We start from the raw sequence: 21446 nt of genomic DNA on the forward strand, positions 1-21446 counted from the left end.
ATGCCATTCTGAATAAGGCTATAACTCCGTGGAAGTCAAACCTTTACTTCAGCTTTCACTGAAAGGCTTACAAAGAGGAACATAAAAACTAAGAAATAGAATCAGGAGTAGGTCATGCAGCCTTTCAAGCCTGCTCAGCCATTCACTAAAGGCTGATCTTCTATCTCAATTCCAACTTCCTGCATAATCCCAATATCCCTTGATTCCCTTGCTATTTGATAGTACCTGGTCTATACTGATGTTTATCACCCACTTGAGTCTTCTCCTATTCTAATTACCCATTCCATGCCCCCGTATGTCCTACTCCCTTTTCCCTCATGCATGCATCAAGCTTCCTCTTATATGCATCAATACCATCTACTTCAACCACTCCATATGGCAGAAAGTTCCACAATCTGACCAGTTTGTGTAAAGAAAGTCCTTTTAAGTTCTTTAATTGATCTCCTTGTGCCTATCTTATATATATGCTTCCAATTATTGATTCACCCATGAGTGGAAACAGTTTTTCCATACCCACTCTCTTGAATTGCTTCAAAATTTTACAGGTATCTATCAGGTTTCCTTTCAGTCTTCTCTTTTCCAAAGAAAATAACCAATCGCAATCTTTCCTGATAACTGGATCCTCTCAATTCTGGTAACATCCTTGTAAAGCTTTTCTCCTCTCTCTACAGTGCTCCAATATTCTTTTTGCAATATGATGACCAGAACTGAAGAACAACAAAACATAAGTGTTGATAGACTGCACCTGCAGTTACCCAAGTAAACTATGGAGAAAATAGTAGAGGCACTAGTATCGATATATAAAAACTCAATAGAACAAAGTGTACTCGAGGACAGAAGACAGCAAATGCAATGCCCACCTTCAAAAAGGAAGGTAGAACTAATCTAGGAAACCATAGATCAGTTCATGGTAGGAAAAATATTGAAATCTTTGTTCAAAGGTTAATATAAGAATAGAAGAAAAATCTTAGGCACGTATTTCTAAAAGAGATGTCAACAGAAGTTGGTGATATCACAGGAGTTGGAGTTCTACCCAAAGTATCCATTGACTATTAGGTTTGAAAGCATAAAATGGAGCAACAAGTGGTAACTGAGTGACACCAATAAAAGCTTCAGGTAATCTCCTTCATAACATTTATGCTTATGGGGCATTTCCTCAAAACATGCTTCCTCTATAAGCACCAAGAACTTAATTCAAATAGTTTTCTTTCCCTAAACTTTTAGTTTAAATATTAGTATGGACACACACTCTAAAAAATACCTGAGGGACATGGAAAGCCCATTCTATAGTATAGTAGCTTTTAGACAAATATTTTAGCTTTGTGCCCATTAAGTTTTATTATCAAAAGAAGTACAACAAACTGTCATGCAACATGCAATTTCACAGAAAATACAGTTAATAACTTACAAAACTGGGAGATGGGAGCATCCAGCTGGGGTACATTTCCTCCCTTGGCATTAAGTTTTTGGACTTGAGTTGGAGGAATAGGCTTGTGGGATTGACCAGTTGCACGGTACATTGCCTGAACCCAAAGGATGCGATCCTGTTCATCATCGCTGGCAAAGATCACAGTGTCTCCTTCTTTAACTGCATTAAAGAATGCCCTACCACCCTCCAAACCTAGATGATAAATTATTTAACAATTATGAGAAGAGTATACAATTGCATTCCTAAATCAGCAGACATTACTATAATAAATGCACCTTTGAAACAGCGCAGGAACTGCATTTGTATGGGTTCACATAGCCGTTGCCACTTTTGAGACATCCATCCCAAACTGATTTTTGCTCATACATAAGTCAAACACTCATGAAAGCATTTTTTTAAAAATGCTTGGATATACTTTTAAAAAGCTAATAATGGAATCTACTGTGCAAGATGCACTGAAATACATGGACAATTCTCCATATTGCAGGTTATAAAAGCTTGTGTGACACATACAATGGATATTATCACTTGTTTAACAGACTTTAGTAACTGTGAAGCACTTATTTAACATATTAAGGACCAAGAAGCCTATGCAATTTTGCAATCCTTTTGCTTTTACATACTACCTCTGATTTCTAACCACATATATTTGAAATGAAAAGCTCTGGTCTTTAGAGTCAGCATTGTCTGAACAGCTCGACATCAATGAAATATGTGCAAGAAAACTCAGTCCAATTTTACCATTGGGACTTTCAGTAGTTTACTCATAGAATCATCTGCCAAGTGGTCTCACCCATATGAAACGTGACAATGCACCTGGCAGGGCCACTCCATTCCATTTTTTTCCTGGAGTCTGGACAGGATAGTATCGTAACAGGTCATTGCATACAGTTTGGCAATTTGCTATTTAGTATTACACAGGATTGCAGGTCTTGGAAACAAAACAAACAAATCAATAGGAATGGGATGGGGAAGCCAGGGGCTAGGAAACAGAGAGAACAGGACAGAAATAGGGAAATAGCTCAGAGGAATTACTTCCGGGGGAGGTGGAGGCATTAACCTGTTGCAGCAATGTGGCAAAAAGGTAAATGGGAAATAACATAGAACCCATATTCACTTATTAAATAACCTCTCTCCCGCCTGTTTTGGACAGGAGTGCAGGGCACCCATTTATAGGCCTGCTTAAAAGCTGTTTCAGGGAGAAAAATAGATATCACAGCCCTCATCAGAGTTTTAATGATGAGTTGCCCATTTTCAGGTGGTTGGTAATTCAATTCTCCCCATTACCATTTACTTTTGTGAACTTTACAATTACTTCTATGAATTTTTAAAAATTATCCTAAATTCTTGCAAAATTGTCAGCTGTGGCTCTGTTGGTAGCACTCTGACCTGAGTCAGAAGCTTGTGGGATCAAGTCCAATACCGGGCCTTGAGCACAAAAGAACAAGGCTGACACACCAGTGCAGTACTGAGGGAGTGCTGCAGTCAAAGGTGCAGTCTTTTGGATGAGACATTAAACTGAGGCCCCATCTGCCCTCTCAGTTGGACATAAAAGATCCCAGGCACTATTTTGAACAAGAGCAGGGCTCTGCTGTCTAGGCCAATATTTATTCCTCAATCAACATTACTTAGATTATGTGGTCATTATTACATTGCTGTTTGTGGGAGCCTGCTTGGCACAAATTGGCTGCAGTGCTTCCTACATTACAACAGTGACTACACTTCAAAAGTGTTTCATTGGCTGTAAAGCACCTGAGAAAGACACAATATAAACACAAGTCTTTTTTCTCTAAAACCTATAGACTACCTGCAGTTAGTTCATTTTGATGTAATTATGCATAGTTTACAGGCAAGGGATGGAATAGTGCAATGTTAGAACTGAATTTAACCATGAATCAGCAGCACAGGGCTCAATCACTTGGCACAGAAAGGTGTGCGTGAGTGAACTAATTAGTTACATTACAGATGTTAAAGAATGACACCAGTGCTCAATAATGTTCTATAAACACATCTTTTGTTATTCAGTTTTACTGAGTATAGGTTTCCTCTCACTCTGATTTGTTACCTTCTTGTTGCTCTGATTTTCTGCTCTTTCCTGTGTCCTGCACCAGACAATGGGTGGCCAGGATGCTCCCAGACACCACTAGTGCTACTCTTTGCTGTAAGCAGGCATATCAGTAGAAATCTGTTGACTAGTTTTCTTTCCTTCTACTTATACGTTGATTTCTGACATGTGATTTCATCTTTCCTCAGCAGCATGGCTGAGATTGAAAATTGAACCAGCCTACCCTGCACTAAGCACCACTGGCCCACTGTGCTGCAACACCCTTCTATATGACATACTTATTCAATGGTTTTATTAACACCTAAAGTACATTGCGTTTATACTTGTACAGTTGTAATTGAAGTTGTTTATACTTGTACAGTTGTAATTGAAGTTAGTCTACAAAAGCCAGACACTGACTCAATAGTCCTGTGCTTTTTCATAGGTCAATCCATACACTTACTTTCTTCCAATACCACTCATTTCCTCACCTCTAGAAAGGCATCAAATTAATTCTTAAAACATTAACATTTTATGAAGAGAACAGGTCTTCTGTGGTGTTTTGCCTGAGTGCAAGGATATAGTGAAAAGGTGACATCTGAAGTGTGACAAAGAAGTAACTGATGCTAACAAGAAATGTGTGCTATGTGCAAGACCTTTAGTATATGGTTAGTTTATTTCCCATAGTGTTGCACAGTGAGTACAGAGCAAATGGAATCTTGAAATGGAAGTGGAATTAAAGGGCAGAAGGTAATGACAACAGGATGTACAGATTTTATTCAATCCAAATTTTAAAGTCAAACTATTTCCTTATTTTTATAATATGCTTTGATTTGACATTATTTATAGTTAAATGTCAAAACTGCTTGCAATTTAGGAATCGGAGCGCTTAATGGTTTCACTGCAGGCCGAGGAGTAAAACTGAAGTACTATAGCACAACCACTGGAGGGAGGATGTAATTACAGTATTCACAATATTACACAGTCAATTTTGTTATCAATGTGGACATAAAAATTTATAATGCGAAATGTTGATATGAAATTGGATAAATATATGAGAGCAGGAAATAAACTTTCAGAGACAGGAAAGTGCATGCACATGTAAGAATTTTATATATTATAGATGAATGAAGTATGAGGTGAAAAATAAATGTCACCTTACAAGATTTTCAGATCTTTTGTCAGCAACTTTTTGTATATTGATGGGATCAATGCACCTGGTTTAAAATTTCAATGCTTTAGCTATTCATAGGTTAAAGTTGATTTAATTACACTGTTACAATGATGACTTGTAAATACATAGCAGTGATAATGTTCCAAAACATCCCAAGGTGCGAATAGACACCTGTGGAGAGATCAGATGTAAAAAGATAGGTTTCATGGAGAACTCTGAATGTGGTAACAGAGATAATAAGGCTGAGAAGTAGTTAGGGAGAGAGTTTGAGAGTATGAGAGTACAGGACTAAGAAGGCTGAAAGCTCTGCCACTGAGTGTGCAATAGAAGGGAAAGGCAAAGAGACAAAGGTCAAAACTAGGAAAAGTGAAGTATATGGAATGATGACATGGTTGGAAAGAATACAGATGCAAAATGTGATGATATTGTGCAAGGGATTGTAAATTTTTAATTCATCTTGTTGAGTGATAGGAAGACAGTGGGGAGGGAAGTTTCCAAGAGTAGGCACGATAGTGTGGGCCTTATATCAGGTGTATTCTACTTAAGGCAATGATCCATCATGGCAGATTACTGCCAAGGCAGAGAAAATGAAAATCTTGGACAATGGCAAGCTGGATGATAGCTGTTAGAATTATGAATAGTCCTTTTTTTGTTATGTGTGATAATATGGTGATATGATGAAATAGTCAGAAAAAGCCAAAGAAAAGCCACTTGCTATGCAGCTGTTTCATGTTACATCACTTTCTCTAGATGTCAGTGTTGAATTGATTTAATAGTTGTGCACTGAAGCCTTTCACCTGGCTGTGGGTCAGTGTAATCCACTGTGTATCCATCCAGTTGCAGCAATTCCTGAGGCTCAGCTTTTTTCTCCCGGTAACTACACATTGCAAATGTATACTGGCTGACCTGAATAAATGAAGAGAAACAGATGAAAATAGTTCTGCTTTCCTTTAAACTTACCAAGCTTCATAACAAAATCTACACATTTGCTGAAAATTTCATAGTACATGTCAGTGATGAGACATCTTGTCAATTGCCAGCACATGTCAGGAAATGTGAGGTGCATCATCCATGATTTTCAAAACAATGGTTATGTTCTGGTGCATGACGAAGCTCTCCATTAATGGTGTATACTCAAAAAATTCCCACAGAGTAATTAGTTATTTCCTTAAAGCTAATGAAGCACAAACATAAAACAGATGGACTAAAATGTATTTTAATTGAAGAGATTAACACAGGTACCCTGCAATAAAATGCTTTCAAAATTAACTTTTGAAACTGAGGAACCATTACGATATTTCATGATAACTGTTAAGCTGTATTGCTATTGTAGCAGATTACATCATGGTAGTAGTAGTTCTGCCACCCCATACATGTGATGCTTGTTGCCATTTTTACCTGGTTTGTTAGATGACCTTGTAAAAGAACTTATTTAATTCACGTTTACCTTTTGAAAAGTGCACCTCATGTTCAAGAACAATGGACATAACAGGCAGGAGTTGCTGGAAGTAATAACTTACAAAGGGAATGAATGAAAGGAAAAAGAACATCTTTGGTAGTTAAACAAGGTTATTCCTAGGGATGCAGAATTGAAAAAAGACATTGAACTAATTATCATAACAGTCATGTTAAAGATTCTCCTTAATTACTAATCAGGTATTGTATAATCATAATATCTGCAGAGTAATTTGTGGAGCTGCATATCAGAATAAAAACAATATTGCAAATAAATGCTGAATTTCCTACTGACTTTTAAACTACTGTACATATTTACCAAGTTTATAAAAGACTCATGTGGCAGAGGTGTCAACAAAGCACAGCTGCTCACCTTGTGAATCCTTCTGAAGATAGCACTTGTTAGGGTTCTGAACTAACCTATAGTGTTGTGTTGGGCTATAGTTTGTGTTGATATTTGTGCACTCTATCATTCAGATCACAAAATGTTAGGAGTGACATCCTGTCACAAACAATGTGAGTTGACCGCCTTGGTGCCAGTCATGTTTAAGCAATCCTTAAATCTCAGTCATCAGAGCAATTGTTGTCAGAACTGCTGTAAATGGCAGCTCTCACTCCTCTTAGCTTGCTTCTGGACAACACGATGAATTCAATGTCATGTTCCTGATGCAAGTCACTGAGCCGCAGGGTCTCTTTCAGGCTCTGTGAGCCTCAATATGCCTTCAGGATACCATCAGACTGCATCAGACCCCAGCCAGCATTTGGCAATGAAGTTTTGGATTGTCTGAAAGGAAAAGCTGTTAGAAAACATAGGATTCTCCAGGCTTCAGGCTAGGTGCTTACACAGCATTCTGCTATTTAAAGATTTTAAATGTATGGACATTAACTTTGACTGCAAATTAGGTTCTTTGGATTACCTCATGGTTTTTGGGTTACCTCATTCCTTATGAATGCCATCTTAAGCTCTAGAGCCTCAGTAACTAAAACTAACTCTGTCAAGAACGTCTCAACACTTTAATTGCCAACGACTCTACATCACAGCCGTTAGATAAGCTGTAAGCAGCTGATGCTCTCATTTAGTTATTTAGCAAACCATTGCTAATGATAGATTGCATCAGGATTTTGTATAACTTTTTTTCTAATGACTAATAAGTACAGCTAAATGTGGTCCTGTTTTACTGGCAGCAAGTGCCACGTACATTTCGCATGTCTAATAAATTAACATTGCAGTCTTGAATTCTATGAAGCTGGTTGAATACCTGCTCTGATATACTGGGTAGAACAATTTATGGTAAGTACACATTGTTACAATACACATTATCATCATCAGTAATCCCTCGTTTTGAGAAAATTCTTCCTTGTGGATGGCTGAGTTTAATTGAGATGTCAGTGTTGGTTGTGGGTTTGCAGATGGCTTATGGTCCCTATCTTAACCTTACAGGCTTTCCCACAGTGAGGACATTTGTTGTCAACCCGTAGTGGTGGTGGCGGATTGTTGGCTTGAGCAACTGCCTTCACTTTCCGTCTCTCTCGCCATTCTCTCTCAGTGGCTTCTCTTGATGATTTAAGGTCTTGACACCATTTTTAATGATGAATTGCCATTCTGGTCACGAGTGGGCATCTGCTTCCCATGTGTTGATGTCAATAGAGTAAACCTTCATGGAGGCTTTGAGGTTGTCTTTGAAATGTCTCCTCCAAGACACTCACCATCCTGCCTTGGATATCACTGTCGCTGGGCCAAAATCCTGGAACTCCCTTCCTAACAGCACTGTAGGTGTACCTACACTACATGGACTGCATCGTTTCAAGAAGGCAGCTCACCGCCACCTTCTCAAGGGCAACTAGGGATGGGCAATAAATGCTGGCCCAGCCAGCAAAGGCCACAAACCGTGAATGAATAAAAAAGTTTCCTTTGGCCCTCATGTGAACAGGCTCCATGGTGTAGCTCTGAGTAGAGCACCTGTTTGGGCAGTCTTGAGTCGGGCATTCTAATGACATGTCCCGTTCATTGCAGCTGATATGAGCTTATCATGGTCTCTATACTTGACATTTTTGTGTCTTGGAGGGTGCTCATGTTTATCCTTTTGTCCTATACATATACAGCTGAACTATACATATATTCCTCAGGTGGGATACAAACCACCTAATACATTTTTCATTCCATCTTATCCAAACTTAGTAGTGAAGTTATATATCACCATTGTTAAAAAATAAATCTTTCACCTTCAAGGACAGTGGAGGCATGGGAACACCACTAGCTGCAAGTTCCCTTCCAAGTCACTCACCATCCTGACTTGGAACTATATCGCCATTCCTTCACTGGTGCAGGATATAAATCCTGGAACACCCTTCCCAGCAGCACTGTGGGTGTACTTGCACTTCGTGGACTGCAGGGATTCAATTAGGCAGCTCACCAACACGTTCTCAAGGGAAATTCATGATGGGCAACAAATGATGGCCTTGCCAGTGCCAGCCATGAAAGAATATTAAAAATTTGATCCACTTCCCCTTAAAAGACTATTATGCATTCAGCTTCTATCACTTTTTCTAGTACAGCATTCCATGTTCTAACAGGTTTCTGCATAAAAAAGTTCTAATTTCTCCTTTAATAATTTTAGTGGTTATCTTAAATTTATGCCCTCTAATGACTGACCACTGGAAATATTTTCCCTATTCATAAAAGCCTTCATAATTTTGAATGCCTCTTTTAATCTCCTCTTAATTTTCATCAATAGCAGTTATCAGGAAGAACCTGGAAGCTTTTCAAGTTCTTCCAGTTCCATTGAAGTACCTCCTCCTATCAGTCACTATTTTCTCATCTTTCAGTAAGAGAACCTTGTAAAAAAATGACTTCAATAAATGCCAGATATGAGAATAATTGACAAGATAAATGACTAACCTTGACATTATATGAAATCTAAAAGAAAGAAAGAACTTGCACTTAAATAATGCCTTTCATAATCTTAGTATTTTCCAAAGTGGTTCACCATCAATTAAGTGCTTTTAAAGTGCAGACATGGTTGTAATGTAAGAAAACACTGCAGCCAATTTGCACACAGCAAGGTTCTACAAATAGGAATGAGGTATATGACCAGCTAATCTGCTTTTTAGTGATGCAGGTTCAGGGATAAATTTAGCTAGAACACCAAGAGAATTCCTCATACTACGGGTTCTTTTACATCCATCTGAAAGGGCAGATGAGCTTTATTTTAACATCGCATTGAAAAAGTGGCACCTCTGGCAGTGCAGCACTCCCTGGGCACTGCACTGAAGTGTCAGCCTAGATTATGTGCTCAAATCTCTGAAGCAGGTAATAGTGCTACCCGTGAACCAAGGCTAACACCAAGGAGCTAAATACTGTATCAGCTTTTGTTATTTTATGGAGTGACTTTGTTTAAGAAGCAGTTTTAAAAGATTAAAAAGATTGTGATCCCCAAATGGTTCCGTATTTGTACCAAGTAATTTGGTACAGAGTAATGTAGATTGGCAATACCCCATATATTTGATCCTTTGTTTTTGCTGAGTTAGTTTATCTCAGGGGTGGTGGCAGTGAAGTCATGGGGATCATGAAGAGCAATGACATGAAAGTATTTGACACTATCAAGGGCAAATAATAGTTTTTTTCCAGACCCAAGAACAGTAACTTTCCAATTGCTGAATGTGAATCTGGGCCAGAGAAAGCCACCAGCATGACTAGCTACCTGTTGGATGGCAAGGTGGCCACAGCAATGTCATCCCCACCATGGATAACTAATTGCGAATTCTGCACGTTGCAAGCCAATGCTCTTCCACTTGGTTGTCAAATAACTTTTTCATACCAAGGAAAGATCTAAAATTATGCAACTGATATTCTGAAATATGGCAGACAATTCTTTGGCATCGATGCTCCCTCATGACTTTTTTTTATTCATTTATGAGATAAGGCTGTCTCTGACAATGGCAGGATTTCTTGCCTGTTGCTAAACCAACATATTCAACTGTTGCAGTCTTTGTAAAGAAGGTATTCCCTCAGTGTTGTCAGCTAGGGAATTGTTCTTGGTACACTAACAACCAATTTAAGATAATCAGTCACGACTGTAACGTGTCTCATTTACGTTTGCTAGAAGCAACATACATTCATACGAAGGGATCCATTCTCTGTGAAAAGAAAATGTTCAAGCCTCGAGCCTCTCCTTTAGTCCACCACTGCTTTCTCCATGACAATGCTTAAGCCAATCAGAGTCATCTTGCCAACTAGTCAGCACTCTTTTCTCCTGTAGTATACATTACTGTGATCATTTGAAATTTTGTCATTCTTGGATTTTTTCCTGATGAGTGCAAGACAAAAAGCTTGGGAACATGTCTGCTTTTTCAACAATATTCAAGTTCTCTACTAGTAAGCGACTGTTTCCATAACAGATTTCCTTCTCTAAGGGACATAAATGAATCAGATGGTCTATTACAACAATCCACTAGTTTAATAGTGACCATTACTGAAGCTAGCTTTTAATTCCAGATTTATTTAATTAACTGAATTTTAATTCCCTAACTGCATGATGGGATTTGAACTCATGGCACTGGATTATTCATCCAGGCCTCTGGGTTACTAATGGGTTACTATGCTACCATACAGACTGGGATTACAGGCCATTAAACCCTGCTGGAATAGCTGTGTACATGTACATGCATTGACGTTAGATGATGAAACGATTTGCCATTGCTATGAGATCACCTACAGTCATATAGTTTGGTAGTGTTCACTGTTAGTGTTCAAGCTTGAAGAGTGGGCATTAGAGCAAGGTAACAGAGCAAGTGTCTTTAGAGCAATACCATGGCATGAATCGCCATCTTCAAAAAGAGAAGGGGAGTAACTTTGAAGGAATCTTAAGTCTGAAGGGTTAAATAATGTTATGAATGTGGGGTTTTATAAGATAATTATGTTTTGGGACTGTATCTTCAAATCAAGGTAAAATGGAGGATTGAAGGTCAGGTGATCTGCTTTGAATTCTGCCTGACAATAACCCTGAGTTGCTTGGATACCATGGGGACAGGGGGTGCCCAGGTTGAGACTTACTGGGAGCAAGTTATGAAATGTTTACACCTGAAATCAAAGCAAGAGCAACTGGGCTAATTGCGGGCAGACTTTTGGTCTCTGAGTTTTTGAACAGAACAAGAAATAGGGAGAGAGAGAAAACTCTCAGAGATAAAAGGCTGCAGGTGGCATGGCCAGCAACATGGAGAAGGCTGTGAGTCCTTTATAGGCTACCAGGTGGAATACAGGAGGAGGATCTCTGGGCGAAGAAACACATCCTATGACAATCTAAAGACTTCGGAAGATTTTCCCCAGCAAGACCAGGAGGAGAATTCGCCAGAGTGGGTCTTACTGTTGGTAGCTGGTTTGGCACTTCTCTGAAAACTCAGGAAAGCTCCTTTCGATGGTCACTTGCATTACGACTCGACAAATGTGAACACATTGGAAGCTGGGGATGACTGTGGACTGTTTCTTATAAAGACTGTAATCCTGCGGAGAAGGTGTTGTAACGTATATGTTGTGGGATTATCAGTCTCATTAAAGCATTAATATGGGTTAACTTTTCTGTCGTTTAGAGTATTAGTTGGTTTGTTACATTATAAGTCTTAAAATTTCACATCTCGTCATCAAATGCCTTTAAGTCAGTCACCAGGAATCCAAATATCTTTATAAAAGTTATCAGTCTCTACATGGATCACAACAACAGATATGGAACTATAGTTAATAAAATTGCTTTATTATTTATGAATAGAAACAGAACAATTGGTCCTTGCAACTAGCAGTCCAGGAACTGGAAATGGTCACGTGAGGGAAGCTTCAGCTCACCCGAGGAGGCAAATGGTACTTATTGAAAGCTGCCTATTAATAGAGAATCAGAAATAAACAACCTGTAGTAGTATGAATCCAAAGTGATGCGATGGGGAGTGGGTGAGGGGGTGGGGGAGAAATCAAAGGGCAAACACAAAAAAATCACTTCAGAATTGATACTTGTTAAGAATTCATCAGTCATCCACAAGCTACCTATAAATAGGGTATCATATTCATTCATCTAAGCTGTATATAAGAGATATATTTCAATAAGTGAGGTATCGTACCACGTTGTACTGAAAAACAATTGGAACAGTGTAACTAAGTTTGAGAAAAGGAATAAAACCACTACCACCCTGGATGTTTTCCTCAATAACCTTGATTTTATGATTTTATTCCATGTAAAGGAAACGGTAAAAGTCTCAAACAAGTAGAAGACCACTACAAGGGCATCAAAAGATGGAAAAACTCTTTCTACTATCGTAGGGCGGCCAAGTTGTACTAATAGTGATAGAGTTAATCTGCAGACATTTCTTGAATGGAAACATTAAGCTTATTTACAATATACTCAACAGCAACTATATGTGTGCTTTCAACTCCAACTCTACACTGACTGCTGAGGTAGCCCACGCTACTCTCCTATTGGTTATTACAGATCATGTGATCTTGCCTAACAAGTATTATTCTTAAAGGCACATTACAATAAAAAAAATACCATAATTACTACAATTCCTTCCCCTTTAACTTGACTATACATATTATGTTTACAATACATATTTTTTAAGACAACATAGTATTTACACAGGGTAAGGAATTTATAAGTTCAATCTTTCAGATGGCTTCCTGGTACGTGTAGAATGTCGCAGCTCCACAACTTTAGATTCTTTGTCAGGAACCTCCTTTACCGGAGTTGCCTGAACATCAGATGCTTTGGTGGACACTTACAGTTCTCTATTCTCAACTCTTACAGGAACATCAGACATGTCAGTCCTGGGCTGAGCATCCTCAACAAGAAACACAGACCCAGTCATGATCACTGGCGGAACCAAATCTTGGCAATTCATCACTCTCTTCCTTAAATGGTCCACATGTTTATGGATAATCCGGCCTTCCATCTCCATGTGGTAAGATAGAGGTCCAGTCACCGCACCTATTTCACCCGGTAACCACGTTGGTCCTTCCCCTAAGTTTTTCACGTATACCGGCTCTCCTGCGGTAAATTTCCTCTCGTGATTATGCCAGTTGTGTCTGGTTTTCTGGCTTCCCTGACTCCTTTCCACTTTCCCCTCTAAATTCGGCATTATTAAGCTCAATCTCATCCTGAGAGGGCGTTTCAACAATACCTCTGCAGATGTGGCACCTGTTGTTCTGTCAGGAGTAGTCCTGTAATGAAAAAGCATGCTAGTTTGGTTGCCAAGGAATTACCAGTTAGCTTTTTCATGCTTGCCTTGAATGCTTGAACCACCCGTCCGGCCAGTCTGTTTGAGGAAGGGTGGTATGGTGTAGTTTTCACAATTGATCCCGTTGAGGCTGATAAACCCATAAATGCTGTGCCATTATCAGAAATTACTACTTCTGGTAGTCCATGAATGGCAAAATTCTGACATACTTTCTCAATTGTAGCGGCCGACGTTGGTGACTTCACCTCATATATATCCAGCCAGTTTGAATGGGCATCAACAATGAGCAGAAACATTGTTCCCAGGAAAGGTCCAATGTAGTCAATGTGTAACTGCACCCAGGGCCAAACTGGCCACTCCCACGGGTGTAATGTAGCTGTCCCTGGCAACTTCTGCAGTTGCTAACATTGCACGCAGTGTTTTACTAAACTCTCTATTTCGCCATCCATTCCAGGCCACCATAGGTAGCTGCCTGCTATGGTCTTCATTCGGGAAATTCCTGGATGAGCACTGTGTAGCTCAATTAAAAGTGTCTCCCTTCCTTTTGGAGGAACTATCACTCGTGCTCCCCACAATAAGATGCCATCCTGGCTGGTTATTCATGTCTTCTGTTGAAGTATGGTTTCATTTAACCAGATACGGGCTCCTGTGACCAACCATGTAACACTTGTTCTCGTACCAGAGATAGGACTGTGTCCTAGCTTGTCGAGTCTCTCTGTTGAGCACATACTGGTGAGGAATCTAAGAAATTTAACAGTAAAACAAGCTCCTGTGGAACTGGGACATGCTCATCATTTTCTCATCATTTTCTAAGGGCAAATAACTAAGGGCATCAGCATTTGCGGTTTGATTGCCAAGCCTATGTACGAAAGTGTATTCATAAGCAGCCAGAATTAAGGCCCATCGATGTATTTTTGCTGAGGTTATGGGTGGTATAGCCGTGTCCTCACTAAACAATCCTAGCAATGGTTTGTGGACTGAAACAATTGTAAAATGGCACCAGTGTACGTACTGGTGAAATTTCTTGACACCAAAGATGATTGACAGGCCTTCTTTTTCTATCTGCAAGTATCCCTTTTCCGCTGTGGTGAACGTTCTTGATTCGTAACCCCTTGGCTGTTCCATGCAATCGTCCATCCAATGAGAGAGCACTGCTCCCACTCTGTAGGGAGGTGCGTCACATGTCAGAACCAATTCTTTCGTTTGGTCATAATGCACTAATAGATTGGACAAGTGAAACAACTTTGTCACCTTTATGAAAGCTTCTTTCTGGTGTGCCTCCCAAGACCAATGTTGGTTCTTTTTGAGTAGAGAATGCAGGGGGGGGCCAGCACTGTAGACAAATTGGGTAAGAACCGCCCATAATAGTTGATCATTCCTAGGAGTGATTTGAGCTCTGGGGTGCCTCTCTTATGGCTCTCACTTCCTCCTCAACCAGCTGGAGGCCCTGTGAATCTACCCAGTGACCTAAATAGATTACCTCCCTCACTTGGAACATGTACTTTTCTTTTTTTAAACACATTCCAGGTTGCAAGAAACGTTTTAAGACTTCTTTCAAGTTTTCCAAATGCTCTTTCTCAGTGAATCTTGTCACCAATACATCGTCTAAATACACTATAACCTGGGGCAGTCCCTGCAGTAAGCCTTCCATTGTTCTCTGAAAGATGGCACAAGCAGAGGAGATACAGAAAAGCAATCGTGTATATTGGTACAACCCTTTGTGGGTATTAATTGTGACAAATGCCTGAGAGGCATTATCCAACTCTAGTTGTTGATAAGCATGACTCATGTCAAGCTTTGTGTACTTTGTCCCTCCTGGCAGCTTGGCATACAGGTCTTTGATTCTCAGAATGGGGTACCTGTCTAGCTTATTTACCATCAATTTGTAGTCTCCACAAATTCAGATACTTTGGTTGGTTTAGGGTCAGGGACTATGGGTGCTGCCCATTCTGAGAACTGAACAGGTTGCATAATGCCCAGTTTCTCTAGTCTGTTCAGTTCAATGTCAACTTTTTCTCGCAGGATGTATGACACCGGTCATGCCCTCATGAAGCGAGGGGTTGCTTCCAGATCCACATGAATCTTGGCCTGCAGGCCCTGGATTTTCCCCAGTTCATCCTTAAAGATGGTGGCATACTTTCTAAGTAGCTCTGGTAGCCCACTTGCTCTCAACTGGTAAATTTCAGACCATTCTAATTTAATCTCCTTTAAACCAATTTTGTCCCACGAGGCTTGGCCCTTCACTTGCTATCACCATCAAAGGTAGCTTTGCCGATTGGCTTCCACAATGGGCAGTTACTCTACTTATGCCTTTTACTTGAATGTCTTCACCCATATATGTTTTTAGCTTGGCGACTGTTTCTTTTAAACTTAATTAATGTTCACCATTATTCAAATCTCTGAAGGTGTGTTCCCCAATTACTGTAGGGGAAGCTCCTGTGTCCACTTCCACTCTAACAGATTTGCCATTTACTTTCACTGTGACAAGTATTGGTTCTGTCTTTCCAATGTTCAGATTATACAATGAGTAAATGTCTGAATTTGTTGTTTCAGGCTCTTCTACATTGTAGATTTCATTGGGCTTCTTCTTTTGTTTACAAGCCTACGTGGATCTTTCCTTGCACTGCCTCATTATATGTCCATTTCTGTGACAATAGTAGCATACGATTTTTAAAAACTGCCAATCGCTAAAAGGCTGTTTGTTTTCACATCTATTAAAATGATTCTTTAATTTCGCTGCTAAGTTATTTTCCTTTATTCTTTGGCTAGAGGGGGCTGCTTCCCGCTTCCTTGCAGAGTTTCGTTTTCTCATGCCTCTTCCGGCTGAGTTTTCCCGCCCGATGTGGAGGGCGGCACCATTCTGTGCACCCTGTATTGCTTTTGAATCTCTTGCTGCACTTTCCATTGCTAGTGCTATCTCCAGCGCCTTCTTGAAATCCAGATTCACTTTGGACAATAATCTTTTCTGAATAAGGTCCTCTTTCACACCACATACTAAATGATCTCTGAGCGTGTCGTTCAGAGTTGTACCAAACTCTCAATGTTCCGTTAGTTGCTTCAAATTTTCCAAGTAGCATGCATTTATTTCACCCGGGGCTCTACTTCACGAATTAAACCTGAACCTCTGCATCGTGACCGAGGGTTGAAATCTTTGGTTGAAAATGACCCTTCATGAGGTCCACCAATTCTTCAAAATTTTTTGAATCTGGGGCACTGGGTGCCGTCAAACTTTGAATCAAGCTGTAGGTTTTGCTCCCACAAGTACTCAAGAGGATCACTTGCCTCTTCACTTCCCCCATAATCTCATTCACTTGAAAAAAGAACGTGAGGCATTCTATGTATTGAGACCAACCATCTGTGGCTGGTTAAAAAGGATCAATTCTCCGAAACTGTGGTGTTTCGAGAGCGGATACCTTCTTCAATTCTAATGGAGCTTGCTACTTACAATCACTGGACAAGGCACAGTGCCGATTTCTTTTTAACTTGGTTTCTTCTGTTCAATCATGTTTTATCCTAGTCGTCAGTTTGTTGTAGGGTGGCTCAGTTGTGCTATTAGTGATAGAGTTGATCTGCAGACACTTCTGGTTGGAAACATTAAGTGTATTTACAAAATGCTCAGCAGCAATTACACGTGTGCTTTCAACTCCAACTCTAACTCTACACTGATGGCTGAGATTGCCTGTGCTGCTACTCCCATTGGTTACCACAGATCATGTGATCCTGCCTAACTAGTATTATTCTTAAAGGTACATTACACACTAAATAAAACCTTAATTACTTCACTACTGTCTATGATTGAAAACAATAGTGCAAAGTTAGTGTTGCAACTGCAACTGAAATGGGCTAATAACATCCTTGGAATGTACAAGGTATTTGACATAAAAAGGTCACATGATACAGTTAAATCAGTGCATCAACAAAATATTTTACCAAAAGGGCCATTTTATGGAGGGTAGGCTTATACATTTTCCCAACACGACAGTGAGAAATTCATCAACCATGTCAGTTCAGCTAAAGCTAACTACAATTTGACCAATGACATACACTGAATAAGCACACTTACATAGTAGAATACTAGTAACTCCACAAAATAACCTACGGACGTTGGAAATGAAGATCCAATATAAAAGAATCTGAACAAACTAACTAACTAGCATTTTCATACTTAATCATTTTGTAAGATTGCTGATGAAAAACAGCTTTAATATTTGCATCTTACGTTGTAACACAAAGTACTAAGAGATCTGTGTAAACTAGAAAGAGAGTTTGCCAGTATGTTTTGACCATATTAATTCAGTGCTACCACCTGCTGTTCATTATGCACTGTTACAAATAGTAGCTCATTCAAAGGGCACTTTCTCTGCTTTCAGTGTCCTGACTTTTGCACAATTAATCCATTTGTTGAAACCCGGAAGGTCCATGGTGGTTGTACTGAGATGGTGGGAAGGGAGGTAACGGAACCTGTAGCTTGTTTGCTTTGTTACACTGTGAATGTCAATTGGAATGGAACAGAGTCAGTAGCAATAATAATAACAAATGGTATTTATATTGCCGTTCTAACAGAGAAAATCACTCCAAAGTGCTTCACAGAGATATAAGGAAGATGGGCATTGAACTAAAGATGGAGCGATTATGTGGACTGACAAAAAAATTAATCAAAGACATGGATTTTAAGAAGGATCTTATAAATGGAGAGGAAAACAGCGAGGTAGAGGAGATTAGAGAGCCATATTTGGCATTTTTGGCCCTGCCACAAAATTTATATACTTGCCCCAATTCCATCCCCTTCCGTGGTCATTGTCTTAGGCTGTACCAGACTGTTTACAACCACCATGTCCTATTCAACCTCAAATCGAGTTTTAAATCTCTTCTGGGATGCTGGGAATACCAGCACCTATGGAGAGCACAGGCAAATTAACATTTCAGGTGTGATCTTTTCATTGGAACTGGAAGAAAAACATTATAAAAGAAACAGCAAAGGGAGATGTCAGTGGTAAAGCAGAAGGCAGTGGGATGCAGAAGAAGCCTAAATTAGAAGAATGAAGAGATGGTGGGGTGGGTTGATAAGAAAAGTTGGTAAAGGCTACATAGGGAGCAGGAAGGGACATAGCTTTGGAGGGATTTTAACAGGGGAATGAGAATTTTAAATTTCTGGCTGGGGGAATCAGGGATCCATGTAGGTCAGCAAGGATGAGTATGATGGGTTTCAGGGACTTGGGATAAAGTCAGATATCGACAATAGAGCTTTGGATGAGTTGAAATTTTCAGAGGATGGAAAATGGGAGGCTAGCCAGAAAAACATTCAAGTAATCAAGTCTGGAGGTGATAAAGTCAAGAAGTCAGAAGCAAATGGACTGAGGTGGGGGAAAGAGATGGGTACAGCTACAAGGAAATAGCATGGCTTTATCATTCACTATTTACATCATTTTCCACATGAGAACTTTATAGGGTTGTTCTATTTCCTCTCTTACATGCTGTGCACATGCATGTATGTATGAGTATGTTTTCTTTCCCACTCCTTTTGCTGTGCTTCTTTTTTAATGTTGTTCTTCCAGTTCCAATGAAAAGATCATATCTGAAATGTTAATTTTTCTGTGCTTTCCATAGGTGCTGGTATTTCCAGCATCCTATCTTTTTATATGCGGTTTAAAGCTCAATTTGAGATTGAATAGTTGGTTATAAACAGTCTGGTAGACATCTCAGAGTTGCTGGGACTGCCACAAAAGTGACATTCACCCTTAACTGGCAGAAAAAGCTTAACCTTTTCAGCTCTTGCGATGTGGGCGCTGAAAAGCAGAACAGATCATGTAGTCCAATTAAAAAAAAACTTTCATTTTACACATTGTAATTCTGAAATTAACAGATTGGAATAAAATTCAAAATATGGATTAACTGCAGTAACTCAGAAGGTGCTGACCATATCATGTGTGGGATTAACTTGTTCAGCAATCTAGGTTTCACATGAATCAATTCCCTGAAAACAAAGTCATTCTTTTAACTATATTCTAAAATGCAATAACTTCCTTTTCACATCTTTCTGGGAATTAGTTGACAGTAATGTATGAGATGAACTACGTGGTTTAGAGTCAATTTTTGGTTGTCTTTTTGTTTTTCTTGAAATTTTGTTGTGTAGGTTGGACTTCACCTCAGACTATCTGACCTGAAGGGAGTGTTTGAGATTCAGAACAAAGGCGAAGGCCACCAAGAGAATGTTCCGTGTAAATTTGAGCTATCCTAATCAGTGATGGTTTATATCGGATATTAGTTCCAACATATTTTAGACATTAAAAAAGGCCTAAGTTTACTTCTGGATATTGGCAACCACAGTAAACAAATGAGGCTAATTTTCATCTCGTTTGCCAGGCAGGAGCAGGGTAGTTGTGAGATTATAACAGCGGTACAACAATTACTACCCCATTCTTTCCAACGCTGGTGTTGCAATATTTAGGTTGGGGCCTAGAAATGGGTTGCCCAGGCACATACTGGAAAGAGGTAGGCATCACATTAACCCATGTGAATTGGGGTCTTATAATTACAACTCTAAATTACCAATGGTGTGTGCTGCACGTGACCCACTCATCGATATTTAGCAATCAGAAGCCTAAGGGGTGTTCACTAGTACGGCTGCAGGCCACTTAAAAAATCTCACCAAGTTTTTAAATGGTTTTTGCGGGGTTGGCAGGAGTATTCCTGACCTCACAAAGATCAACCCATGTGGTGCCCAATCTTCCAGGGCCCTCTCTTGATATTGACTCTCCCCAGTTTAACTTGTCTGGATTGGTTGCACTCAAAGATGGAGTTATCAGATTTTCAGCCGCCTTTGATCATTGAGCACTCCAAATATCAGCTTGCTGATGGAATTATATCAATGCCTTACTATGATGGGCCTCAAAATGCTTCCATTGGGCGGGGTGGCAGGCTTACTTTGCCTGCTTGATGAAGTTGTCACTTAACTGTCTTTTAATCCAATCTGTTACTTGACCCCTGACACCACACACCCTAACAATGTCGTGAGTCACTTCCATATAGAAAGCTTTTTGAAAGTTCATGTATACAGCATCAGGTAACGTTGTAGAATCTTTTTGTTAGTTCTTCAAAGAATTCAGTATGATTGATTACATTGTTAGCTTTTATTCAATCTATTACTTTGATCATTGTGCAATCCATATGTCTCCTAATTATCAACTTAGACCTCATCATACTGTGATCCCTTCTCCATAGCTGCTCTTGTCTGCTCTGGTTCATTTCCTATTATTAGGTCCAGCATTGCTTCCACTCTTATTGGGTTTGTTACATATTAGAGCAGAAAGGGGTCTTTCTACATCCTGTAAAAAGCTCCATCCCCTTCTCACCTTTCACCTACTTTCCCTGTAAGTTTAGATGGGAGTAGCTGAAATTCCCCCATAATCATGGTTGATTTTTTTTTAACTTATTTTATATATTTGCCTACAAATTTCTCCTTCTACTTGATTTTTACTATTTGGTGGTGTGGAGTATACCCTTAGTAGTGTGACCTATATCTCAATCCATATGGATTCCATTTATACCTCTGTTTGTTACATCCTTTCTTGTTACAGCGATAGTATTGTTTGTGATTAACACATCTGCCCTATCACTCCCTTCATCCTTCTCTATCATTTCTAAATATATTATAGCCTGCAGTATTTAATTGCTAACCCTGCCCTGTATGCAACCATGTATTTCTAGCCCCTATTAGATCAATTTCCTCACTTTCCTCTCTTAGCAACAGAAAGGCACTGCCAAGTCTTCACACTGTTTCTGGCAGCTCACTTTATGGACAATTCTTAAATTATAATCAAACATAGCTGAGTTCCCATATACTTGCTACGTACTATTATAACTGTCAGTCAGATGACACTTTTAACATGAGCAAGTGAAGGAAAATACTTAAAATGAGATTGTGGATTAATAAAAAAAATACATATTTGGCAGTAAGCTTCTTGTAAATTGCGTCACTAATTTATAAGTCAAAGACACTTAGAATATTCATTTTTATTTACCTGCACTAGAACAAAGAATCTTTTCTTCCATCTTTTCCAAACATTTTTACCAATGGTCCATAAATACCTGGAAAACAAACCACAGAAAAGTACATTCAGAAACAG

The 21446-nt window shown here is 39.4% G+C and overlaps 1 protein-coding gene across 2 annotated transcripts in view; it reads right to left on the reverse strand.

Annotated features, from left to right (window-relative positions):
- The window catches only part of cadpsa (Ca2+-dependent activator protein for secretion a), a 563574-nt gene that overhangs the window by 191956 nt on the left and 350172 nt on the right, over positions 1-21446 (reverse strand). For both annotated transcript variants that reach the window (XM_041192084.1, XM_041192085.1), the window contains exons 9-11: positions 21342-21408; positions 5445-5553; positions 1409-1621 (exon numbers count right to left, since the gene is read on the reverse strand). In XM_041192084.1, coding sequence (XP_041048018.1) covers positions 1409-1621; positions 5445-5553; positions 21342-21408 — 389 coding nt within the window. The remainder of the gene's footprint in view (positions 1-1408; positions 1622-5444; positions 5554-21341; positions 21409-21446) is intronic.

The sequence above is a fragment of the Carcharodon carcharias genome, chromosome 7 (assembly GCF_017639515.1).
Source record: "Carcharodon carcharias isolate sCarCar2 chromosome 7, sCarCar2.pri, whole genome shotgun sequence".
In the NCBI taxonomy this organism is placed as follows: Eukaryota; Metazoa; Chordata; class Chondrichthyes; order Lamniformes; family Lamnidae; genus Carcharodon; species Carcharodon carcharias.